Consider the following 24,663-nt stretch of genomic DNA (forward strand, 5'->3'; position numbering starts at 1 on the left):
ATGGTTCAGCTGGTCAGCCTGTGCCTTCCCTCTAATGCAGAAAGCTGTGGAAGGGGCGACAGTGACTCCCGAGTGGTGCTGGGCAGTGAATACAGCAGAAATTCGACTTTTTTTCCCTAATTCTTTGTGGTGGTGAACAGACAGGGAAGGGATCTTACCCCTTCTGGAGAAGAGGAGGCTGAGGGGAGACCTCATCGCCCTCTACAACTACCTGAAAGGAGGTTGCAGAGAGCTGGGGATGAGTCTCCTGAACCAAGGAACAAGTGATAGGACAAGAGGTAATGGCCTCAAGCTGCACCAGGGAAGGTTTAGACTGGATATTAGGAAGTATTTCTTTCTAGAAGGGGTTGTTGGGCATTGGAATGGGCTGCCCAGGGCAGGGGGGGAGTCCCCATCCCTGGAGGTGTTTAAGAGTCGGGTTGACCCAGCCTGAGGGATATAGTGGAGTTGGGAAACTGTAGGTGTGAGGTTAATGACTGGATCATCTTCAAGGTCCTTTCCACCCTAGATGATTCGGTGATTCTGTGTGATTCTGTGACTAGTGGAAAGGCAAGGTGTTGAAGATAAAACAGTTGCAGTTTGGGTGTACTTTCATGAGTGCAAAGCATTTTGTACGTGGTTGCTCTGAACTGAGGCCTTTAAAACTAGCACCTGAGTACGTGCTGTCACCTCAGAGCTGCAGACTTGCAGCCTTTAGTGAGAACTTGCCAAAAAGTGCTGGACTCATTGGGTGTCTAATCCTGAAAACTATCTTAATGTTACGTGACTTGTAGTATAAAATACAATTTTGAGAAATTGCCCAAATTCACGGTGAAGTGCATCCTAAACTGTAATTTCAGCTTGCTCAGAGTTTTGTCATGGCAGTGATTAGTATAAGTTATGTACTTAAAAACCAAAACCACAGTTCAGTAGGGGTCAGCAGCGATTGGAAAATCTTTGGTTCAAAATAATTCAGTGGAAGATGTAAAGGAAGGCATGTTTATTTCCTCTGCAAGTTGTTATAAGAGTATGTTGCATTCAGTTTAGAAGTGTATTAATGGGGTTCAGACCAGCTTCTGTGTTTAAGTGAAAAGTACATGTTTATATTCATGATGAGTTTGACTAGCTAAAAATTAATTTGCTTTCTCAGAAAAAAATCAGGAGGCTGATGCAGAAGAAGGACCAACTGTTGTTCATCCTGTTGAGATGATAGTCCACTGTTAGTAGAACCGGCATGTTCTGAGATACAGGAAATCGCAAAAATGAGAAAAAGTGACACTACTTCCAGACATTTGGTGGGTGCTTAATTTTTAAATTAAATTTAATACTGGTAAGCATGTGTTGAAAATTAAAAGGTGTTGTGTTTTCTAAACACTTTTTTTCTTCCTGAGAAGTAAATTATGACAAAGTTGTGTACTCAAAATATCTGTTGTTTTATTGATTTGTTTTGTGTACTACACAAGTATATAAACATATTCTATTGTGTATTTATGATAATTATACTGTGGTAATTTTTTCTCTTGGATATACAAAAATTGCTACAGGAACTTTGAACTAACAATACAGTAGCGGAGTTCAGTACTACACAACAGAGTCCAGTTCTGGTCTCTGGTCTATATCAGTAACTGCCCCATAAGTCCCTGTGAAGCCCTAGGGGAATGAATGACTGTTCTTTCAAGCAGTCTAAAAGCCTCTGAAATTTATATCTGGAGAGCCCGTAGTTGGACTGTAGATGCCTTGTGCTGGCTCTAAGTAATACCTGTTTGTAGTGTACAAGCAGCCTATTTCATTTGAATCGTACAGCTGTCATGGAGTTGTGTTGTCAAGATCCGTACAAACACACAGACAAACAACCCTCCAGTTTTCCCCAGCAGTCAGCATGCTGCCCAGCAAAACAGTTTTCAAAGCAAGAATGTTTTGCTTTTTTAAAATGTTGCCAAGTCAGATGGCTTTCAGGCAGTCTGATAAATAGTGTATGGAGCCAGGGGGGTTTTTCTTAGATCTTCTGTTGTGTATCCAGCAACATGGTGCTAAAAGGGACACATTGGTCAACATCATTGTACAGTAGATAATAACTACATACAACAAATGAAATGTCAGCCTTTACTGCAGCTGAGATTCCTGGGATGGATACTTACTTTTTAGTAAGTAGATATTCAAACTGATAGTATTACTTTCAGTAAATAATCATGTCCTGAACGTGACTTTGGTGTATTTACATTGTTTTTACAGGCAAGATTTAGAGTGTGGTTCCTTTCCGGAGCAGGGAATTGAAAGAATGCTAGCAAGACTTTTCTGGGGTTTTTTTTGACAAATAGGCATTTGTTTCTTAAACCTGCTCTTTCTCTTACCCCTGTGGAAACGCTACAGCAAGATGCTGGTAGAGCTCGTCTGTGAAACTTTCAGTTTGTAACCTTTTAGATATTTATTCCAAAGGTCTAAAGGAGGGTTGTTTTTTTTTTTTTGCTGCATGAAGGTTTGTATAGATGTTATTTTTTCTGAGTAGGAACTGTAAAAAAAAAAAAAAAAAAATTTAGTCAATGGGCACTATCCAAAAAGTAGGTAGTTATCCTGGCTGCATTTGAAGAACATAACTGTGTACAAACTTGTGATCTAGTTTTTCCCCCTATTTTGTAACTGAGAAAAGGTACTAAACAGTAAATATTGTTTCAGGTTCCTCTTTCTGATGATAATGAAAGCGAACAGTCAAAATCTATTCAAAGAAAGAGAGTGCTTCCATCTTGGATGCTGGAAAGAGATCTCCTGGTTCAGAGGATTTCTGAGCCTGTAATGAAAGGAGGTAGGTTTGCAGTGTAGTACGTTTGCATACCAGTATACATTTATGTGTTTTGATAGAATTTTCTGAAATTATAATGGTGGTGATATAAAGTATTAATTTGTTGCTTCTCTTTCCACACTCTGTGCCTGGCAGCTGACAGAGCTGACTTCTGTTTTTGCCTTTGTCATCAGTCCTACAGGTGTGACAGTGCTCTTTCTGATCACTTGATTTTCTTTCCCCCCCACTTTTTTTTTTAAAATGCCAGGTAATATACTCTCTTTGGACAGCCGAATATCTGATGTACTGGAGTCCTTTCCTATAAACTCACCTGTTTTGTTTAATATGTAAATTCTAGGTAGTTTCTGTACCCTTAATTCCAAGCCTTCTCCACATTTAAGTCACTGATGTATTGCCCTTCCAAATTTAGATTCTTCTAATTTCACAGGTTTTAAAGTTAGGGTTCTTTGGGTGGTGGTGTGTGTTAGTTTTTTAACTGTGACTGAATCAAACGTGATCACTTAGTCCAAAGTTACTTCCTAGGAGGAACAGTTCATCACAGTATAGTAGTTTCTTACTGATATGAGGCTAAAATAGTATTGCATTCCCTCTCGTCCTTCCCGCAAAAGGAAATTGCTGTATATATGATAAACTTCTACCGCTGGGTATCAGCAGTAACAGCAGCAGAATACTGTGTTTAGTCACTATCGGTGGGAGACACAAGGGTGCCACATGGGCACAATCCTGAGAAAATTTTCTAGCATGTCCTGCTTTGGTCCTGGGAGCTTGTAAAGACTTGAAAAACTGCCATTGGACATTGTGTGACAAACTTACCGCAAGGCATTTATTGCTGTGATGACTTTTATCGATGGAACTGGAGGACTAAAGAAAAGAGAGAAGGAAAATGACTACTTACATTAACAACACTCCCCCAGCGTTTGTGTCTCTGTGTGCTGAAGACAGCACGCCCCACCCTCTTGCTGTTCTGCAGTGGGGTGTGAGGGGTTTGGGTGCTAACTGCTGAGTTTCCTTCCCTAGCCTAAGAGTATGAACTGTGGTGGTGTGACCACACACAGCGCGCAATGTCCGCTCCTCTGTGTCCAGCACCTGTTCTGTAAGGCCTCTCTTTCCACCTGCTATTTCTGCTGAGGTGGTATGATGGAAACATTTGGCTCTCAATGCCTGAGCAGGCCTGCAAAGTGCTTCATGCAGTGTCTGACCAACAGCTTCCTACCTCCTGTAGGAAATGCAGGTGTCTGGATGGATTGACCTGGGCAGTTGTGGCTTTAAACCCCTCTGCTGTATGCCATTGGCTACCCTGCCTATTCCTTTCCTCAATAGCTTATTTTGAGAAAATTATAATAAGCAAAAGAAACTTTACTTTTAAATTTTTTTTTTCATTCTTCCCCTTTCCAAATCTAGACGGTTCCCTGCTGTCTTATTCCCTCGGATGTAAAAATTGCATGTACCAGAGAACTCCACTGGCTGTGTCGAGTCCCGTACTAGTGTGATTGTTTTCTTATGTTTGGGGTTTGGGTTCTTTTTAGGGTGGGTTTTTGTTTTGTTTTGTTTTTTTCTCCACAAGCACCGTAATATTTGTTATATATGTGCATGTAATGTGTGCTTCAAAGACTGAACGTTTTGATCACCTGAGTGTTGAGATTTGGAGCTGTGTGGGCAAGGAGTATCTTGTGGGCTGTTGACCTTGAGTGAGCTAGGGATACAGACAAACACTGCTGGAGCTGTTTAAAAAGTTATTACATGAGGTAATGATTCCGGTTCAGTATGGGCAATTTTAATAAAACAACCAATCTCTTCTGCAAATCTAAACCACTTCCTTAAAATTGTGAAATGTTTTGCATCATTTCAGGTGGTATTGGATGGGAAGGTAGAAAGGTAGAGAGTAAAACTAAAAGGCTGCCCTTTTATTCTTTTTTGTCTGTCTTCCTACTGGAAAGGTAACACTGATTTGTGGTTTTCAAGTCAGACATGAACATTTGGAAAAATTCCTTGCTTCATACACGTGACTCTGACATGTCAGTATTTTTGGAAGCGGGGGAGTTTTTGAAGTCTTGCAGAATGGCATCAAGTATCTTCCTTCTGAATGCATTTTGCAGCAGATGGAGCTATAACAAAACCAGGACAAGGGCCCTAGCTGTCTCCCAGCTGTATATCCAGAAAATGGTATGTCCGTACAGAGATCTTAGTTTTCTGAGATGTGAAGCTTTCCAAAGAGAGGCCCAACATTCACTTTCTTTCTGGTGGTTCCTGGCTGATGAAATAATCAACTGTGGTGTGGTTGACTAGGCAAGTGGGCATACCCTGATTTTGCCATGGTCTATGTAATTGATGTTTATGTGTTTAAAGAGGTAATCTGAAGTGATACTTACATAAAAGGTCTGTGGTAGAAGTCATCTTTGGACATGTGGTTTACTTGATCAGCTCCTATTCTGCAAAAGAAATTGTCAGTTGTACTGATACAGTCAGTCAAGAACATCCTTTGCTACATATTTATTGTTTTCCTCCAAATTTCCCCTTTAAGCATCTGTTTCATTCTAAAACATACTTTTTACTCTTATAAGCAGGAAGTGAAAAATGTGTTGTGGAAAGAGCACATGCATAACTGCTGCTATTTCTCATGCTTTTTGCCCAGTGTTCTGCTTTGAGGGAGCTTTGGATTTCTAATGTGGTTCAGGATTTCACTGTAAAAGCTGCATTCCAGAAGTACCCTTTTATTTTTCTTTTAAGGTAATAGAATGAAAAAAGGCCAAGGAAGGGGAGAAAGTAATATGGAGTCATTAAAATCAGAAGTAAATGTGCAACAGAAAAAAAGATTAGCCTCTGAAGAAACTATAGAGGATTTTGAAGGTGAAGAGCAAGATCAAGGGAAAAGGAGCTGTCTTTCCATCCCTGTCCCTTCATCTCAGGTAATTTTTTGGCTGAGGGCAGAACCATGGTATTTTGAAAAATGAGAATGCAGTTGGCAATGTCTCATTGAAGGTTGGGTCTGCAACATAACTATGTGTTCTGCTTGTGATTTGTTAAGAGTTGTTTTGAAATGCCAGTCCATTGGACAGCACTATAGCAAGGATCCTGGAAGCCTTCAGAGACTGCGTTTTCTGTGCTTCCTTCTTGGGATCTGAGATTTAGGCCCCGAATGTTCCACAGAAATATCAGATGTTCAGCTTTACAGCAAGAGGCTGGAAGAGATGGGCCAAAGTACTGGTCCTCGGAGTGGTTTGGTGTGTGGTTTCTTTTTCCAAGAACCCTTTAGGGGCAGGTGGTGGTATGACACTGGTGTAACGCGACACTGGACTTTGCCCAAATGAATGTCATTCTAGTTGGTGAAGTTTTATGGTCAGAAAATTACTGTATGTGGCTTAGCAACTGCTACATTTTGAAGAAAGATAGTAGGGAGTGTGCTTATGCCACTACCTCAAAATCTGAGTCAAAAAAAGGAAAGAAAGTAATCTGAAATCCAAAACTACCAGTGGCAATGAGTGAACAGACACTTCAGTCCAGCTGGTCAGTGTGTCTGTGTGTCTTTAAAGTACAGCTGCATTTATAGGCAGTTAAATGCTTACTGACAGCACCCTGCTAGTAATGGAACAAGAAGGATCATTATCAAAGACAAAACATATGCTGGTGAGAGCAAAGTGAGGCTTTCACTGACTTTTCCTTTAAGTGAACAACCCGGGGAGGTGTTTCTAGTCTCTAGCATTGGAATTGCCTGGATCTGTTACAGGATCTGATAAAAAAAAATAGCTAGCATGCTTCATCGGTTTTGACACTAAAAACAATTGGGGGTTGGTTTTCATTTTTAATTAAATCTTAAGGTTAATTGAAATGATCTACTCATGGAGAGTATTCCCTCCAGGGTAGGTTTGATATAATACAGTGGTACCTTTTAATCTGAAAAAGTGTTCTGAGTGGTGAGCTGCTTTGGCTAGGTACATTAACACCAGCTGCAGTGCTATTTTTCTCTTTGTCAAGTTATAAGACAAGTGACTACATAATGAATTATTTCATTTTGCAGTTTTTAAGTATGAAAGCCTTGCTTATTTTCACCTAATAATTTCATAAATCGTTTTTATCTCAAGCACAGTGTAAAAAATTGCCTTCAGAACTTTGCAGAAAAAATAATGGGTTAGTGCAAGCAAAAGGAATAATAAGAGAGCTCTAAAAGATTAGAATTTTGATATCAAAACCAAAATCACTCTCCTGCTGTCACATTGAAGGCAATTAAGAAAGCCTGCTGTAAGGTAGGAGGTAAAAAAGATCTCTGTTCTAAGCGGCAGCAGCTGCCAGATGGCAGCGAGGTGGCGCACACGTTGTAACCGGTGCCAGTAGTGCTGGTGTCTTCGGTTTTCCTTGGTTGCAGCCTGGTTTTTAACTAGTCGCCACGATAAAACTGGAAGTGTTTACTCTCATTAGATACAATCTAGGCAATGGGTTGAAGTATGTAGTAGAGAGAAGTCCCAAATGGGAGAGGCAAATTAGAAAAAGTAATTTAGCCCTTCTTCTGGGAATGAGGGCTTATTTCCTAAACTGCATTGTTTGCTGAGTCTTATTTTGGGAGTCTCAATAGAAGACTTGTATCTGTCTCCAAGCCGACTTGCTAAATATGCTTCTGTCAGGATCATTTGATACTAATGCTGACTTTGCTCTTTCTTAATCACATTGCTGCTTAAGTGTAATTGTCTTTGGTTTTGGCTAACAATTTGTTAAGACCTGTATTGAAAGGAACAAAATCAAATAGGAAACCACCAGCTGATTTTCAAGCTCTGTTGAACACATCTGTGTAAACTGAGTATAAATTTACTAGAGGGGGAACTTAGATAATAAACTCTAGAGAGCAGAGACCTTTGAATAGTTCTGTAGTGTATCAAAGTAGTTCAGCCTTCAATATAGGTATGCTTCCAGACAGTGTCTCAGCTGGTGGGACAATCAATGTTCCTGGCTTGCTTATGTATCTTGTATTCTTTTTCTAAAGCACACATCTCTTATTTTAAGTGTACATATGTTCCAAGATTTTAAATGCAGTATTTATCAAAAGTGAAATCTTTGCCTGATGCTATCTACTGACAAACTGTTGTATGATTTAGAGCTGAAGCATTTAACATGAGGTTAGGATTAACCTCAAGGTATATATCATGAATTCCCATATATCTCCGATTAATAGATAAATATATTTCTTCTAGAGTCTGCTATATCTTCACATGTATAACCCCCATTCATTTTTTCAGGAGCAGTACTTTTAATTGAAAGGTAATTTAAACTAAAGTCCTTGGACTATTCACAAACTGAGGTGGTGAGAGAGGAGCCTGACTGTGTTGTGAGGGAACTGGAGCTGATGACAGGAGCTCTAGGATAAGTTTTTCTTTAAATTGTCTGTGTGTGTGTTCTTACCTTGAGCCTTTTGTTCAGCAGCTGTATTTAGCAGCTAACTTGAGTTTGGAAGGTGGAGTAGAAGATTTTAAAGGCTGGACCAGTTGATCTTTTGAGGTCCCTTCCAACCTGGGCTGTTCTATGATTCTCTGATTTTGGAAACCGGAATGATGAGATGAGGCAGAGTTTGACCTTAAAGCTTTTAATTCTGAAGAGTGTAAATTTTCAGGTCCTTCAAAATGTAACCTTGTTTCACAGAATACATCTGGATTTCCTCTTGAGAGTACCATGGGAAACATGGAAGGACATGTCAAGACTGGAACAAAAAACCCTGGAAGTTCTCTGGAAAAAAATGATAGGCAGCTGCATAGTAAATGGTCTAAAAGAATAGGTCAGATCTCCAGTAAAACAAATATAATTGAGGAAACAGAAAACAAAGAGCAGATTACTGGTTCTACAAGCCAACAAGCTCACTGGGGCAGGACTTCCCAATATTTTGGTGCCCAGGAAGGGATTCTTGAGCCTGATGCAAATCTGGATTGCGAGACTGAGATTTCTGATTCAACCAGAAGTGCAGATGCTTCAGAAGGCTCCAAACAGATCAAGCATAAGAGGACACCTTGCATGTATGGAACAGGCTGTTACAGGTAAAGCAAACTAAAACTAGCTTAAGATAGCTTATATTAAGAAGTAATGTATTAGCTATAAAAGAGGAAAGAGTAAAGTCATCACAAGCTTTGATTTGAAAAAAATCTTTTGGTAAGCAGGGGACTGATTAGAAACAAATGGCATAACAAGGATTTTAAAAGTGTAAAAGGAGGAGCCAGGATGTTTTGCTAAGTGCTGATCTATCCCAAACAAGGGATGAAGTACTTCAGCAGATTAAAAGATGAAGTGTTGTAGGAAATAAGAAACAAAGATCTGTGTACAGTACATGTACCAGCAGGGAGAAGAGATGTAAATGTTGAAATGCCCAACATAGACCCTGTAGGCTTGTTTTATTAGCAGATGAAACTTTTATGAAAGATGACTGTTGATGATTTATTGAAGTTATTGCATGCTTAGTGATCTGAATATTTAAAATACTTATTATTTGTCATCCCTAAATAATCAAGAACTACTTTTATTATAAATTGGCCAGTCTGCCTTTTTTTTTTTTTTTTTAATGCTTTTAGCCTCTCCCTAAAGCCAGAACAAGGCATACCTACAAACTCCATGTTAACCTTTATCTGGTCAGCGTCTTTGGTAATACTTCAAGTGAAGAACAATTTAAAAAAAAAATACTATTTTTTTTCTTTTTTCTCCTTCTCGTATCCTTTCACTTCATGGTGAAAGAGCTGTCATACAAATGTTTTGTGTGATACAAATGTTCCAATGAAGTTCCAAAACACCAGTGCCTGGCCTCGTGGTAGTTCCTTCTGCCCAGAGAAGGTCTGGAGTGCCGTGTTGGTCTATCAAAGGGAAGATATAAATCTAGAGATGGACTTGAGGCTAACGAATGACCAGTGACCTGGCGACTGCATTTAGGAGAAGTCTTTGAGCTTTAGATAAATCTGTGTACACTGTAAGCATGAAGGATAAGGCGAAGCCAGGAAACAGTGAGTCCTGTGATTTATTCCTCCCCCCCCCTTATATTTTTCCCCCAAAGGGGCTTGAACAATAGGGAAAATACCGAGGTTGTTTAAAAAACAAACAAGCACAAGTAAATGCATTCTTGTTTATGTTCAATGTGTAAATCAAGTGTCAAGCTGTTATGCTAACAAACACATCAGATTTCCAGCTTTCATGTAGCTTTTTTTTCACATATCTCAAATTTTGCTCTTAATGAACATGATGAAGACATGTTTTATTAGGCAGTTAAGCCGATCCAGTAGTACAAATGCAGCCTCTAGTTTGCTCCAGCTACTTGTAATTTTGCTAAGACAAGTCATCCCCTGTATGGGGGTTAAGCTGATTTAATGCTCTGGTACGCTGAAGGATTCCTAATGTTTAGAAAGGCAAATTTTAGTTACATGTAATGTGGAATAGGAGTCTGTATGTGCACATTTGTTCTTGGGCCTTTACTCTAAAAATTTTGGCAGCAGTACTTTTCAAAAGTATTGTTACGAGAGAAAAAATAATGCTTTGGAATGACACCTAACAAAATCTTCTTTTGGAGAAGTTTGTAAACATGAAGTATCAAAACCATCAGCTTTGATCTGCAGGAAATGTCATGAGACTAAACCTGCTTGTTTACAGCAAAAGAAATACGCTTTTTAGTCTTAGTGTTTGCTTTTAATACAAGATCACAAAGTAGTCTCTGCATCAGTGGGATAGCTGTGTTAGAGTAAAGCAAGTCATTGCAGTTACCCATATTTTTAACAGAACATGTACCTAACCGTGATGTGAATGGAGGCTCTGAAAGAACACATTAGTAGCATATTCAGTTTTTCATTGTGTGGTGCTTCCCTTGAGCAAAAAGCTAGTTTTTAGAGTTGCTAAGGAAGAAGAGCTACTTTGGTACAATGGGTAGCTGGTTTCCTGCTCCTTCATTACTTCAACCGTATGAAATGTCTTCTGACAAGGTGTGCTGTAGGAGTCATCTTAAATGAGTACTGCTTTATGGAACTGTAACAGTTCCTTAAAGTTTTTTGCTAGGTGAGGTTTCTTATTCATAAAATATCATTTATCTGATAACTAAATGCTCTTCAGTGTTCTAGTCTTTGTTTTAGAAACTCTTATTAAGAGACACTCATCTTCTGGATATGTCTCTGGCATCTTTGGTAGGCGCCTGGTAAAACAGCAAGAATTGAAAAGATTAAATATTAGTTCTATTAACTTTATCAGATTTCTCTAACACTTATTTTAAACATTTAGGAAGTAACTCTGTAACCCATAGTTCAGTTTGTTCATTTATGAATTTGCAAACACTGCTTTTGAAAGAATCAAGCTTGATGCACACCTCTTGCTCCAGGGATTCTTCTTGTCATTGTCCTTCAGCCCACATTCTCTTTCTGAGGTAGCCTGAAGCATTGCTGAATTGAAAGAAACGGCTATTACCACCAGGAGGCAAAGTGCTCTGTGAATGTTATCTGACTATATTTGTTGTCAAGGAACTTACTCTTTGAATACTGTCCTGTGTTCATTTTCCTGTCTTCTGCTTGTTTTTCCAAAGTTAGAAGACCAGGGAATTAAAAATAAAAATAAATCCAAACTCAACCCCCCTTTTCAAGGGCTGCATGGAAGGGGGTCCTGTAGACCTGAACTCTTATCTCTAAAACTGTAACTCACAGTTTTTGTCCACAATTCTGTCCTTTTGTTGGTCTGCAATACAGTTCTCTGCTGACTGCATGTGTGTAAATCTCTTTCCCATAGCTCTCAAAGCAGGGCACGCTCAAACCAACCTTTGGATTTGTATGTGCATTCTTCTAAATCCTTTGCTCTTTATTTATGAAAATAAGTATTTTTCCTTTCACCTTAAGCTTGTAAATCTGGCAGCTAGAGACCTGCATCTGTCTTTTTTTGAGTCCTGTCTTCTAATAAGGCTTCCAATTTAGAACTTACAAACATCTTACACACAGTTGTGGCATAACTTCAGGCTTGAATTCTATAGCTTTATAATTAGTGCTGGTAATTCATTACATCTTCACTACCAGTTACTTTAGTAGCTGAGAAAATAAGCCCTTGAGATGGCAAGGGTCTTCTGCGTGCAATTATAAAAAGCCAGGGATTTTGAACTAATCAGTGAAACTTGCTTTAGAAAAAAGTTTTAAGTTGCTTTTGGTAGCTGCACAGATGGAAAAACTGTCTTAAATATTTCACTGAGCATAACTGCACTTCTGCTTGAGATGACTGCATTGATTCTGAAAAACTTTACATGTTTTATTTGCATCATTTTCTGCATCATGAAGTGTGAGTACACAAATTCAGAGCTTCTGTGAAAGCAAAGTTGCAGTAACTGGGTGAGTATGTTTATGAGAAGGCAGCTCTCCCATAAAGCTTTATTCTTAAAACAGGCTTTTAATAGATTAAGGAGTAAAGCTTAATGATTTTGTTTTGATCAAATGCAGTGAGGTTTTCTTGTGAAACTAACTTTGGAGTGCAACTTACAGCATGATTGATGTTGTGCTCTTGCAACTCAAACCTCTTGTGTCTAAAAAAGCAAACCTCCTTCAAACAACTCAAATCCTTAAAAAAAGGAAGAAGCTTTAGATTTTTGCAAGGGAAAATGTTTGCTTAATATAAGTATGCACTTTTCTGCTTCTGTTTTTGTTGGGTGTTGTTGCACAACTCATAGAATTTAAGGTGCTTCATAGGTATAATTCGAGGAGCATCATCCACTGGCCCAAAGAATCCCGAACCCTAGTGATAGGGAGCATGCATCAAGACCCTTTTGTTTCTATTCCTCCTCCTTTTTCTTATTTATCTCTCCTCCAATAAGGGCTGTTTGGTGTTGTGTAACTAGGTTTTGAAGTAAATTTTTGAAAGGAAATGGATGTCTCCTAAAATAGAATAGGTTGGCTAATCGACAGCTATTAGGCTTTCTTTCCTTGGTGACTATGATGCTGCATGGATCTTATTGTAGGAATAAATATTAAAATGGTTTCACAGAACATTGCTTCTGTGTCCCTTTGAGAAGATGAATTGTGTTGCAAATGACTGAAAATTCTTGCTAATGTTGCTAGTCAGTTAGCTCTGTGCATTTGGAAAACAAAGCAAGTAGCCTCTAAAATGACTTGGTTTCATCTCATTTACTTTGAAATGGGAAAAGTAGGCGGCAGCCTGTCTGAATTTGGTGTGAGAAGTGATGTTTCCTGAGAACTTGTTGTACAATAAAAGACTGGTAAATGCAATCTTGCAAGGAGAGATACCAGGCAAATGGAGATTTAAAGTGTTTATACTAAATAAACTTTTTCAAATGCCTAAAAGGGGGCCTCAATGGCTAGTAGAGTTCACAGCACTTAAGTGATCATTTTGCAAAAGCTGTAACAAAAGCTTTATTTTCTTCTGGTGGTAGTAGAAATGCTGAAATTAATATTGACTGTTCCCTATAAAGTTCATAAGAGGTAGTTGTGAATTTAAAGGAAAGAATACCTGTGATCAGTGAGGAAGCTGTTGTGCTGTAGCTAGCTACATACACGTTTCTGGCTTTGTGTTTCCAAATGCAGCTGTAACAAGTATAAATTAAAGCAGTAATCATTCTGTAGTTTAAAGCTGTCATTCTTCTTGCTTGAGGCAAGCAGTTCACTTTTATAATTTGCACAAACACATTAAAGATTATGTACTCTGGGAATTAGTGTGGTAAATCACTGAATTATTTTGTGGATGTCTTTGGAAAATAATTTATTAAAATGTTACATTTCTTGCTTTTAAATATGCTTGAAGAAATTGTCTCTAAAAGAAATCATAGGGAAAAAGTAGGTTTGCTTTTGGTACCACTAATGTTCACTTTGACATAATTTTTTGTTGTATGTTTCAATCTGTCATCAATTTCTTCTGAAGCTGTAACGGTTTTTCTGTGTTCTTTTTGACATCACTTAGAGAAGTTTTATAAAGCAAACTCTTCTCTAAGTGATGTTGTTTCATTGCTGCCTTGTCTTGTATGGTGTTTATGCAAACCTGTTGCCTAGAAGGAGTAGAACTATTCTTTCAATGATGCATATATTTGTATTCACTATTTGTGCACCTTGGATTCAGATGTGTAAGTGTTGTAGAGCAAAAAGTCATGGATGCTAGTAATGTGCTCTCATCCCTAACATTGATGTGACTCAGCTACGTACAGAGTTGTTAAGTCTCATGGTACAACTTCATGTCATCGTTGTAATTTGGTATTTCAAATAAAACGTCATGATAGCCAAGGCAAATTTGCCGGTATAATCAATGTAGGTTGCTTCATTTGGAGTAATGTGCTGGCATTTGAAGCATTCAAGTGAGTAGTAACTTGCATCATTGAGGCATGTTGCCTGAAGCTAATAGGCGATCACCCGAGGGTGTGGGGAGTCTTTAATACTGCAGTTGTTCAGCTGCCAGGCGTTGGCCCTTCCAACTTGAGCTAAGATTTTGGTAGTGGTTTCTCTAGCACTTTGATAGCTCCAGAGGGAATCATAACCGAGTGAGTTGGCCATGGGGCAAGATTCATGCTATATGACTACATCAGGAGATTCTGTACATGTTGGAGGTCCGAAAGGAAAATTCTTGTTTTAACCTTTTTTGCAGCATGTGCTGAGACAAAACTTTTTTTCTGTTATCCTGAAAGTAGGTCTTACATTCTGCATAAAGTTAAACATTAAAAGCTCCTCTTTATGTAACCACATAAAAATGAGTTATCACAGATTCAGTAACACCTTTCTGATTTCCACTTCTCATGTTCAAATGGAACAGTCAGTTCTCAATATATTCTTTGTGTTTTGCAGGAAGAATCCCATTCACTTTCAGCAGTTCAGTCACCCTAATGATGATGACTATCATGAAATGGAGACAGTAACTCAGGATGACAGTGATAACCGGCCTGAATGTCCGTATGGAACGGCCTGTTATAGGTGAGAAACACTGTACAAAATGGCTTTTCTTGTTTTACAGGTTAAGCATGTTCTCCCCTGGAGCTGCAAAATTACAATAGAATAATGAGTAATTCTTGATATTAAATCTGGACTGTAGCTTTCTGAAATGCACTGTGGACAGACTGCTACCTATAAAGGACCAAAGTCTGTGCAAAATATTTGTTAGTGATTTCAGCTGGCGAACCTGAAAGCTTGACTTTTGGAACCTATTCAACGGCCTAGAGATGAATGCTTTTTCACTTGTCAGCATGTAGTAAACTGTTCTTTTATATAAAGAGTAATTTATTGTCAGATCTTGTCCTTGATAGGTAAATCTTAGTTTAAATCTTGATAAAGCTTTTGTTGAGATTTTATAAAAAACTATTTTAATCGGTATTTGATTTGTTAGAAAGCATAATTTAAGTAACAGCAATAAAATCCAGTTTATGGCTGACTGTTCCTTTTAAGCACTGTTGATTTTCTTCAAAAGATTATTTTATTCCATTTTGTTTCTCACTGTCTAGGTTTTACATTTTTATTTAGCAGAGTTTAATGCCTGCTGTGTAATTGACACAATGCACTAAAGGATATATTTTGAAGCAATAGCACTTCTGTAGGGGCATATTGGAATTAATGGCTGCTTTTAATAAAGATTGTGCCTGAGTAGAAACTTTTTCTCCTCTCTCCTGGAAAGTGTGGTGATCCTGAAGAGCGTGTCCTCTATGAAATGTAACAAAATAAGGGTAGCTTTTAAGAAAAAGCCATGTTATATTCAGCTAATGCAGAAAAAGTGTTTCTCTTCTGAAAAACATCTATGAGATTAATTTATCATTTTAGGATGAGAAATCTGGATTTATACTGGTGGTGAAATTGCCAACATACTTCTCAGGAGTACAATGGATGCTTTATCCAAAAGCCAAACTGTCTCTTCTTCCAGCTAGACAACCTCTGTGCTGTGTTAGTTGATAATTTCTTAATCTGTGTTTCATTCTTTGGGGTAGAGGAAAGAAGGCATCCGTGAAGCAATGGTAATTCTTTTAACAGAGCAACAGATGTAATTTGAAGGGTTTTCATGTTATTTTTTTTGTCTTTATCTCTTGGCTACTACTTGAAGGGAACATAGCTGAATGATCTAAATGCTGTGCCTTGAGTTGGGATCACATGGTCTGATGCTGATGATAGTAAAACACAGAAATAGCGATTAAATATACTGTTTCAGTACAGTGTTTTTAATAGGAAGCTGTATTTCCATTTTTTATTCAGGTAACTCACTTCTAATGCACACATAATGTACTTCAGGATAGCAGTAGCTATAGAATTGTAAATCAACTTGAAGTGTGTGAATTTGTCACAAATTATTTGACATAAAAATAAGATTTTTCTACTAAAGACTCACTGCATTACTCTGTTCTTCGAAGAATAAGAAAACCTAAACAAGCAACTGATTTTACAAGGCAGTCTTCACAGCAAGGGTACTTTGTAAAATACACAAAAACTTCTGCAGTTGCAGAAATTTGCCTCAAGTTTCAAGCAATGTCACGTGGTATGTCATTCTTAAATAGTGGGCTTTAATTGTTGCTTATTTTCAGAAGCAAAAATGAGGACAACTGAACTGGTTTTCCTCCAAAGTCAGGATTTTTAAAAATTTTCTGCACAAAAATAAATTGAGTTGTAACTGTTTTAACATGCAGCCCTAGGAAAAGCCTCTAATATACTGACACAACAGATCAGCACAATGTAATTTGGTCCATGTTAGAACATTAGAGCAGCATTGGATAACAGGGGGATGTGGGGGGATAAATCAGCCGGAATGAGGGAGGGGAACATGTATTGCAGATCCAAGAGTCTGTTGACTTTAAATTTTCTTTCATTGCTTTGATGCTATTTTTTTATAGAAGACACACAAACTTGTAAACTGAATTTGCTGGATTGCAGCAGTGTACTGCAGAAATGAGTAATCTCTCTGAAGAATCCATCTGTGGCCTCTCTCTGTGATCCTTTGAGACAAGCAGTTCTTTCAAAATTCTTTAATTTTCCCAAACTATTTAATTTATAGGCTTACGTTGCAGAATATGAATGCTGTGCCTGGATACCTCAGACCTGTGATGCACTGTGCATGCATTGTACTTAATGCATCAGAAGTTATGTTTTGGTTTCATTTTTAGTGTGAGTAAATAATTGGATCACTTCTTATTACATTGAGCAAATGCATCTTATCATGCAACTTTGGAAACTATATCGTCCTTGGTTTTGATCAGCCATCGGGTTTTTTTTAAATGCTGAAGCAAGAGGAACTCTTATTTAACCAGATTTTTTTTCCACCCTACATTCTATAAGATGAGACACTGCATTAAGGCGCTAGTCACAGAATTTTATTTTAAAAATAAATGAAAATTATTCATAAAATACAAAGGAGTTCTGGGCTTGTTAAGTGTGGAACGAGGTGGCAAATTAAGCTTTTACTGTTTTCTTCTTTGCAGGAAGAATCCACAGCACAAGCTAGAATATAAGCACAGTGCACCTCCAGGTAAGCCAACTTGTTCACTATAGCTCAAAGTGTGGAGGGGAAAAAAAGCCCGAAACCCCAGGAATAAATACCAAAAAGTTGAACTGAAATGCTTTCAGCTACTCTAAGTGAGTAACACTGCATTTGCAGCTTACTCTGTACTGCCCTGTGCCCTTGCTCCTCTTAAGCTTGAGGTCTTGCCCTTGTCTGTGATAAGGAAGGTTGCTTGGCTGCTGCAAACTGGCACTTGCTTTTTCAAATGTTTTTCAACTGAAATGAGATGGGCTGGGTCAGACACAATTGATAGAGTTTGTATGTTTTGTGTCTTACGTATTGATGAAAATGCTGCAAATGGCTATTTTCGTGACTTTAAGAGGTTTTATTGCAAATGAAACATGGTGTAGTGTAGTAATACTGGATCTCTGTATCCCCCCATTCAGAGCTGGAGTATTACAATGAAAATAGGGAATATATTTAGGTGTTACTGAAGTATTCATCAACATTTCAGAAACTGGATACTTCAGTAAATTATTTCTATAGCTTTTTTTTCGTGTCCCTGCAGCAAAATGTGTACACAGAAATGTTTTATGTTTTAACTGTGTAGATTTATATCTTAAGACTTCATATTTACTTTTTATTCTTATTTTTCTTTTGATAGGAAATCCTCAGGTAACATGAAATTTTAAAGTCTGGTGATGCTCTAAAACATCACAAGCACATCTGTCATCTTTTTTATTTTATTTCAATTTTTTTTTGGACCAGTGATATTTTTCTTACTGAGAGAACAATTTTTTGCATGTCTGTTCTCTTGAGGCTTGGAGGAATATAATTAAAACTGAATCTTGAGTTTCTAGTCTAAAAATTGCTAGTCTTTTATACTCCAATAACTACACTGTTGAAAAACACAGGGGGGTACACTCTTTACATTTTGTCTGTTATTAAAGAATTCAAAGAGGTATTTTGCATTTTTTTGTGCTTTTTCTTGATTATTGGACTTGGAGGTTTTTTCCACTTGGAATCCCAGTGCAATAAACAATACTTCAGTTATGGAAATGTAATAATAATGTATCGTATATTTAAAGAATCAGGATTATGACATTATTAAGGAGAAATTACATTTATGGAATTGATGTAAAATACTTAAATACTTTGAAATATTCCTATTTTCTGCTTTAAAAAACCCCAACAAACCAACAAACAGTATTGATGACATTTGTCTACACATGTAATGGTCTGTAATTGTAAGAACAGTTCATCTGGGTAATCTCTCAGGAATTATTCAATACAAAAAAAGGGGCTTTGAGGGGCAGGAGAGTAGTTCTTAGGCTTGTAAAGACAGCATAATCACAGCAGCATTTATTTTAATAGGTCAGTCTATTGTAGCAACCCTTATGCTAGGTTGTACTCTGTCCTGACTAATAACTTTTCTTTTTTTAGTAACTGAAAGAAGAACCCGACAACGAACTTCAAAGAATGGTGAGCATGTTCTTATGTTATGAATGGGCACATCAGCATGGGACACAACCGATCTGCTTTGGTTTTTGGGCATTTGATAGTGCTGGAGATGCTTGGTAATACTTACTTGAGGAGAAAGTAGTTGTTATTTTAGTAAAACCCCATTTGCTTTTTTTACAAATAATAGTGCTGAAATTGAATTTGTGCCACGCTTCCTGGATGAGCATACCTGTCCTTCCCTGGAAGCAGACAAGAAAACAAACAAATGTTTTAGGGAGAGATGGCTAAATCGATCCTTCCTTTCTTGCACAGGAGTCATAACAGGATGAAAGGAATCCAGTATTTCATCCACAGCTAGTTAAGTTGCCCTGTAAAGATGATTGCTCTTGAAACATTGAGATACTCCTTCTGCATTGCTTTGACCTTTAAATAACTTTCAAGTGATGTCTGTGCATGTGCTGATGAGCTTTTCTTATACTTGCTATGAGGTATCGATGTTTCAGGTAAGATACTGGCTTGTTAGGACTTAAATGTAGAAGAAGGTTAATGCCTTTGAGTTGGGGGCAGCTTTCACTGTAGACTACATATGTATCCTTCTTTCTTTAGTTTCGAGTTGTCAGTGAGGATTACAGGCAAGCTGTAGTCTCTCTTGATGATGTAAATTGTAATACTGTGTGTGAATATCTCCTCCAGTTACCAGTGGCACACCTAACTTGCTTTGCTGCCGCCAACAGTGTTAACTTAGCGGGTGCATAGACTCCAGTTTTAAATATCATTTAAGTCTCAGCTTCCAAATGTGAAGCTTCCTGTTCCTTCTAAAATAAAAGCGAGCTTTAAAGAGCAGTCTGAAATCTGATGATACGCTGTCTTCACTTTCACTGGCCTGAACAAGGCATGAGGATGTGGAACTGCTACATCTCAGGTGGAAGTGGGAACTGGCTGAGATCACCAAGGTGTGGCTGGGCATTCCCTAAAGAAATCCTCAAAATGGAGAGATCTGCCTTCTAGAGAAAACAAATAAATCCACATAGCTGTAGTTAATTTTCTAGGTGAAGCGTTTTGACCTCCATTTCTGTTGTGGGTAGATGCAAGAGGTTGCTTTTATACTTGCTGCTGAGAAATTTCTTTCCCGTTTCCTTATCACATATGTGTGCACTTTTGCTATCACTGAATGCCTGATATGGTTGTATCGGTGCACTAGCATATTCTGAGGTATGTTTGTTACCTGTATGCTTTGCTGCATCCCATGATGCAAGTACCAGCCCCATCTTGGTCCCTGTTTCCTTGTAGAAATGTGTATTACAGTGTGGTGAGAATTGTGAGCAGCGTGGTAAGAGCAGTGAGCGGTTAAGATTTTATAATGAAGCAGGCTGGACTCTGTGCATATCTACAGTCTAAATCTAATCTTGAAAGGTTTAAATTGTAGCTGTGCCTTTCATAGGAACACCTTCCTTACCTGGATGGTAGATCCTGCGTGTGCAGCTCGTGGCAGGTGGTCAGCCAAGTGCGACTACAGATGGAAAAGAGCTTCTCACGTGAGCGTGTAAAACTCCAACACCAAAGTGAAGTTCAATCTGTCAAATTCAACTCCTCTTACTAAGAATGAACCAGGGAAGAATTGATATTCCATGCACAGGGGAAAGAAGGGAATTAATAATATTTGCTGATTTCCCCCCCCCCCCCCCCCCCCCCATGTCTTGTTAACTGGCTTGCTTAGCTCTCTTGAGGTCAAAGCTTGTAGAAGGTTGGACTCAGCAAGTTCACATCTGAGGCAGCGATACCGAGCCATGCGAGGTCACGCAGCCAGTCAGGGCTCTGTTAACCTTTGTTTCATGCTGTTTGGCACAACTCACTGTTACACTCAGCAGGGTTAATTTCTGTACAAGTGTATTTAAACTCTACCAGCCAAGAAAAAAAGGTACTGTCTACGTGACATTTGACATGTTTAGTTTTTAACATTTTTAGTCTAATTCCTACCAGAGGGATTGCAAATTGTCTGTAGAGAATGTGGTTTATGTTCTGAGAAATAATCTAAGGCTAATTACTGGGGGAATAGTTGTAAGGGAGGAAGAAAAAGAAAGAAGTCAGTTATGCTGTCATTAAATTGTCACTACTGAATGACCTCACTACACTGTTGCTACTTAAATGAATGACCTGCTGGGACTATGCACTGTGAAGGATTCTCCTACACACTTCTTTGTAGGTTTTCTAGCAAGCTGCTGAGCTCACTTCCAAATAGAACTCTTTGAAAAGGGTGGTCAGCAAGCTCTTTCTCACCACATGAAGGAGATAGTTTCAGAGAAATTTTCAAGGTCATCTTTATAAATACGGTACTAGGGAAAAGGCAGAATTGTGCTTAATGAGCAGCTTTAAGGGCTGTGGGGCTGAATTAAACTATAGCAGAGAGAGGTGGAGTGGGAAGACATGGAAGGAAGTGCATCATTCACTGCTGAAATCTAAAAGCATTGATGTACAGGGAGCAAAACCATAGTATTCTCCTCATAGATTTGTAGGAAAAATATGGAAGTAATCACTATTTTGCCAGAATTCCAACTTCTGTTGTAAAATATGACCCACAGGGCTGTGCAAGTGAAGAAGAGCTTTTCTTTGCTAAGCGGGTCTTGAGTTTATTATTCTCATAAGTTTAGTCTGAGAAGTGAGATTTTGTTCTTACTGCATTTAGCATCTTTGTTTTCACCTCTTCCCTCCAAGACATAATTCATTCTGCAGGACCATAGTCTGTGATTCCTATAAGAATTCTGCTGGTATGGGTAAACATGGGCATGATTAATTTCCTCTGAAAGCTGGTAAGCAATAAACTAGCAAGTACAATAGCAGATTACAGCTCAAATTGACAGTTGGCATTTTCAGGATTTTCTGCTAGGTGGTGCACAGTCAGTCCTTCAAAGAATATCAGTTGGCAGCCGTAGGATGTTTTCAGTTATATTATTGGCTGTATCACACACGGCTGACATAATTCTAGGAGGTCATTCGGTGCCTCTGTAGCACAATTCTCTCATAAAATGGTGTATTTTTGAGTAACTCAACTAATGCTGTAAATGCTTTTGAAAACCTTGGGTGAGAGTTGCTATAGAGTACAAAATGTTAATCAGACCATAAGATAATTCTGGAATAGTAACATTCCCATGAGTAGAAAACTGCAACTGGTGGAGGATGTGATCTGACTACATGAGGTACTGGTGTTCTCGTTTGCTCACCTAATGCATGGCTTGAGTGCCTGGAGCTCTGACTGGAGTTTTCAAGAGGTTGCTAAGAAGTGCTTATGGTTAATATAAACGTTGATGATTTGGACTGACATGTACAGCTCAGAAAAAAATACATGTTTATAGTTTCATATGATAGATGATAAGAACTGCTCAACAGATAAATTCTTTGTATGAGATCGTTGACAGGTTACCTCTAGAGGAGATAAGAATGCAAAAAATTGGAGGCTGGGAAGAAGAGGAATGAATATGGGTTTACGCAGAGGTATGACTTAAGGGCAGAATAACATGATTGGAATATTAACAGACTGTGGCTAGTTAGGAATTGTGGACATGTAAGAAAAAGGGAGATAGCATGGGCTTGTGGAGCAAGGGTTACGCACATCTGCAAAATCAGGAAGCAGGGGAAATAAACTTGTTAAAGGTTCACAGCTACTGATCAATACAAGGAGAAGGTAAGGCTGCCATGGCAGCAGCTTTGTATAGCCACTACCAGTCAGGCTTCTTCACGTAGCAGAGTTACCCTGCTTCTGGGAATTGGTTTAAATGTGCCAACATATTTGAGCAATTAAAAGAATACTGTGAGACAAGGTGTCTAAAAAAGTTTAGGAACATGCTGTGAACAGCATCCATTTCTTGTAAATAGAGGTTTCTGAGTCTTTGATTCCTGCCAAGACAGAGTATTGTGAAATACTATGAAGGCAGACGACAATTTGATCACAAAATGTGAGTTGTGAAGAAGATGGATGGACAGCAGATTAGAAAGCAGCGTGATAGAATAGACTGAACTGGGAAACAGGTAGACTGCACCCAGCTCAGGAAAGTGTTCAGTGGTTGTTGTTTCCTAAATCTGTGTTCAGAAAGGAAACACAGACTATCCAGCGGGGATCCCAACTGAGAACATAGGAGGCAAGTGATCTAGCAGATTCCCTTCTCTCACCTGAAGCTCAGGAAAGAAGTGAATGGAAATGAAAAGCCATGTCAGATGGCAGAGGGTATGAGTATAAAATAGCCCCAAGGAAGTATGTATGGATGAAGGCAGAAAATCCAGGGTCAAAATAACCACCTGGCGATAGCAAACAGCAAGAGAGGTGTATTGTTTAGGTACAGAAGTAGCAGAAAGACAACTAGGAAAATTGTGTGTGTGCCACTCCTTAAGGAGAGGAGACTTATCAGAAGACGTTACCTGATACTGTTCTCTTCTGATATCAGAAGACGTTATCAGAAGAGGCCTGATGCTGTTTTCTAAGTGCTGGAAGAAAAGCCAGTAAGGAAAACTTTCAAAGTGATCAGACTGGTAAATGCTGCAGTAGGAGTCAGAGAGAGATGGTACAGCTTTTCATGAGTCTTGAAAATCAAAATTGTCAGCATTGGGTAGAGTGCTTTAGTTGGTTCTCTCTCCTCTTGAGGAGAGGGACTAACCAGATGGTCTCTGGAAGGTCTCTTTCTTTCTGTATTTATGATTCATGAATATATGATCTTTTTGTCCTTACAGAAAAAAGGGCTGTGGAGAAAGATGGTGCCAATGATGATGAACCAAATGAATATGACCTTAATGACGGCTTTATAGATGATGAGGAAGAGGAGTGCGAACCTACTGATGAAGACTCTGACTGGGAACCAAGTTCAGAAGACAAGGATAATGAAGATGTTGAAACGCTTTTGCAAGAAGCACGTAAATTTGTTAAGACCAAAAAGTAGCTGCAGGGAACAATATTGCAAATGGTCGATCTGGCTGTGTTAAAACATGGATGCGCCAGGAGAGGATTTGCTTTGAAAACTGCTTTTTTTTTTTTTTTTTTTTTCTTCTTCCCCAGTGATGTAGGCACTGCAGGAAGATTTTAATGGGGACGAGGGGATTCAGCAATACCTTTCTTTTCCATAAGTATTATTTTGGGAGATGGTTTTGTTCTATTAAGTGGTGGAGTCAGAGGATTGAGCTCTGGAAGCTGTTGTGTTTATTTTTTTTTTTCTTGTCTGTTTCTTTTATAAGACCATTGGTGTCTCATAGTTTGAAATAGAATTTTAAAGGTTGTTAATGCTTCATCTTCCTGTGCTAGAAAGAAATTATGGCATTGGGAGAGCCTTTCGTTTTGCTGAAACACAATATATACTGTGTTGAACAAAGAGGAGTTGCACTGTGTGCCTACAGTACCTCAGACTAATTCTTGGCCATCACTGGGGAATCTGTCTAAACCTTTTTTTAATGTTCTTTTGAGTTAGTGCAGTCTTAAACTTCATTAGTCTGCTACTAGCTTTCCTTTTAGGTGTCATTTCTTTGATTCTGTTGATGTACAGTAGTTAAAGACAGGATGTCTACATCACTTGAGAACAGCATCTCAGTGTATCGAACCACTTGGTTGTCTCAACAACAATTATGGTATATGTGCTGTAATTACAGTGGTACCTCTTTCCCTGCCTGTACATCACTGGAATTGTGTTCAGTTCACAACAAAGCTGAAGTCTTGATGACTGTCTTTTTGCACAATTAAACTTGTACCATACTGTGGGAAAAACGTGTTACTGTGTGTGATTTCTAAAGACTTTGTTGGCAGAGATTGCCTTCAGTGTGTTCACAACTTCCCTGAGCTTTCAAGAAAGTAAGTTAAAAACTTTTGATGTGTTTCAGGACAGATGACTGGAGCCACGTGAACTGGGCACTTTTTGGGACACAATCCTGAAATTCAGCAGGGGAAGCATGCTTGTGTGGCTCTGGCTCCCCTGGGAGTATCTGCCCAATCATGGTTGAAAATAGACATCCAAATACTCTGAAGCTTTTCAGCAGGGTGGCAAAATGTTCCCTGCTTCAAATAAAAT

General features: G+C 38.5%; 1 protein-coding gene across 1 annotated transcript; it reads left to right on the plus strand.

The window, feature by feature from the left end:
* Positions 1-24,362, plus strand: APLF (aprataxin and PNKP like factor). Its single transcript, XM_074864638.1, is given in 10 exon segments — positions 1-85; positions 1,130-1,186; positions 1,189-1,274; positions 2,653-2,779; positions 5,504-5,682; positions 8,402-8,790; positions 14,536-14,661; positions 17,142-17,188; positions 18,605-18,643; positions 23,342-24,362. Coding segments are annotated over 10 exon segments (1,341 nt in total). The 3' UTR covers positions 23,548-24,362.
* Positions 24,363-24,663: the final 301 nt, after the last annotated feature.

The sequence above is a fragment of the Strix uralensis genome, chromosome 3, assembly GCF_047716275.1.
Source record: "Strix uralensis isolate ZFMK-TIS-50842 chromosome 3, bStrUra1, whole genome shotgun sequence".
NCBI classification, from domain to species: domain Eukaryota; kingdom Metazoa; phylum Chordata; class Aves; order Strigiformes; family Strigidae; genus Strix; species Strix uralensis.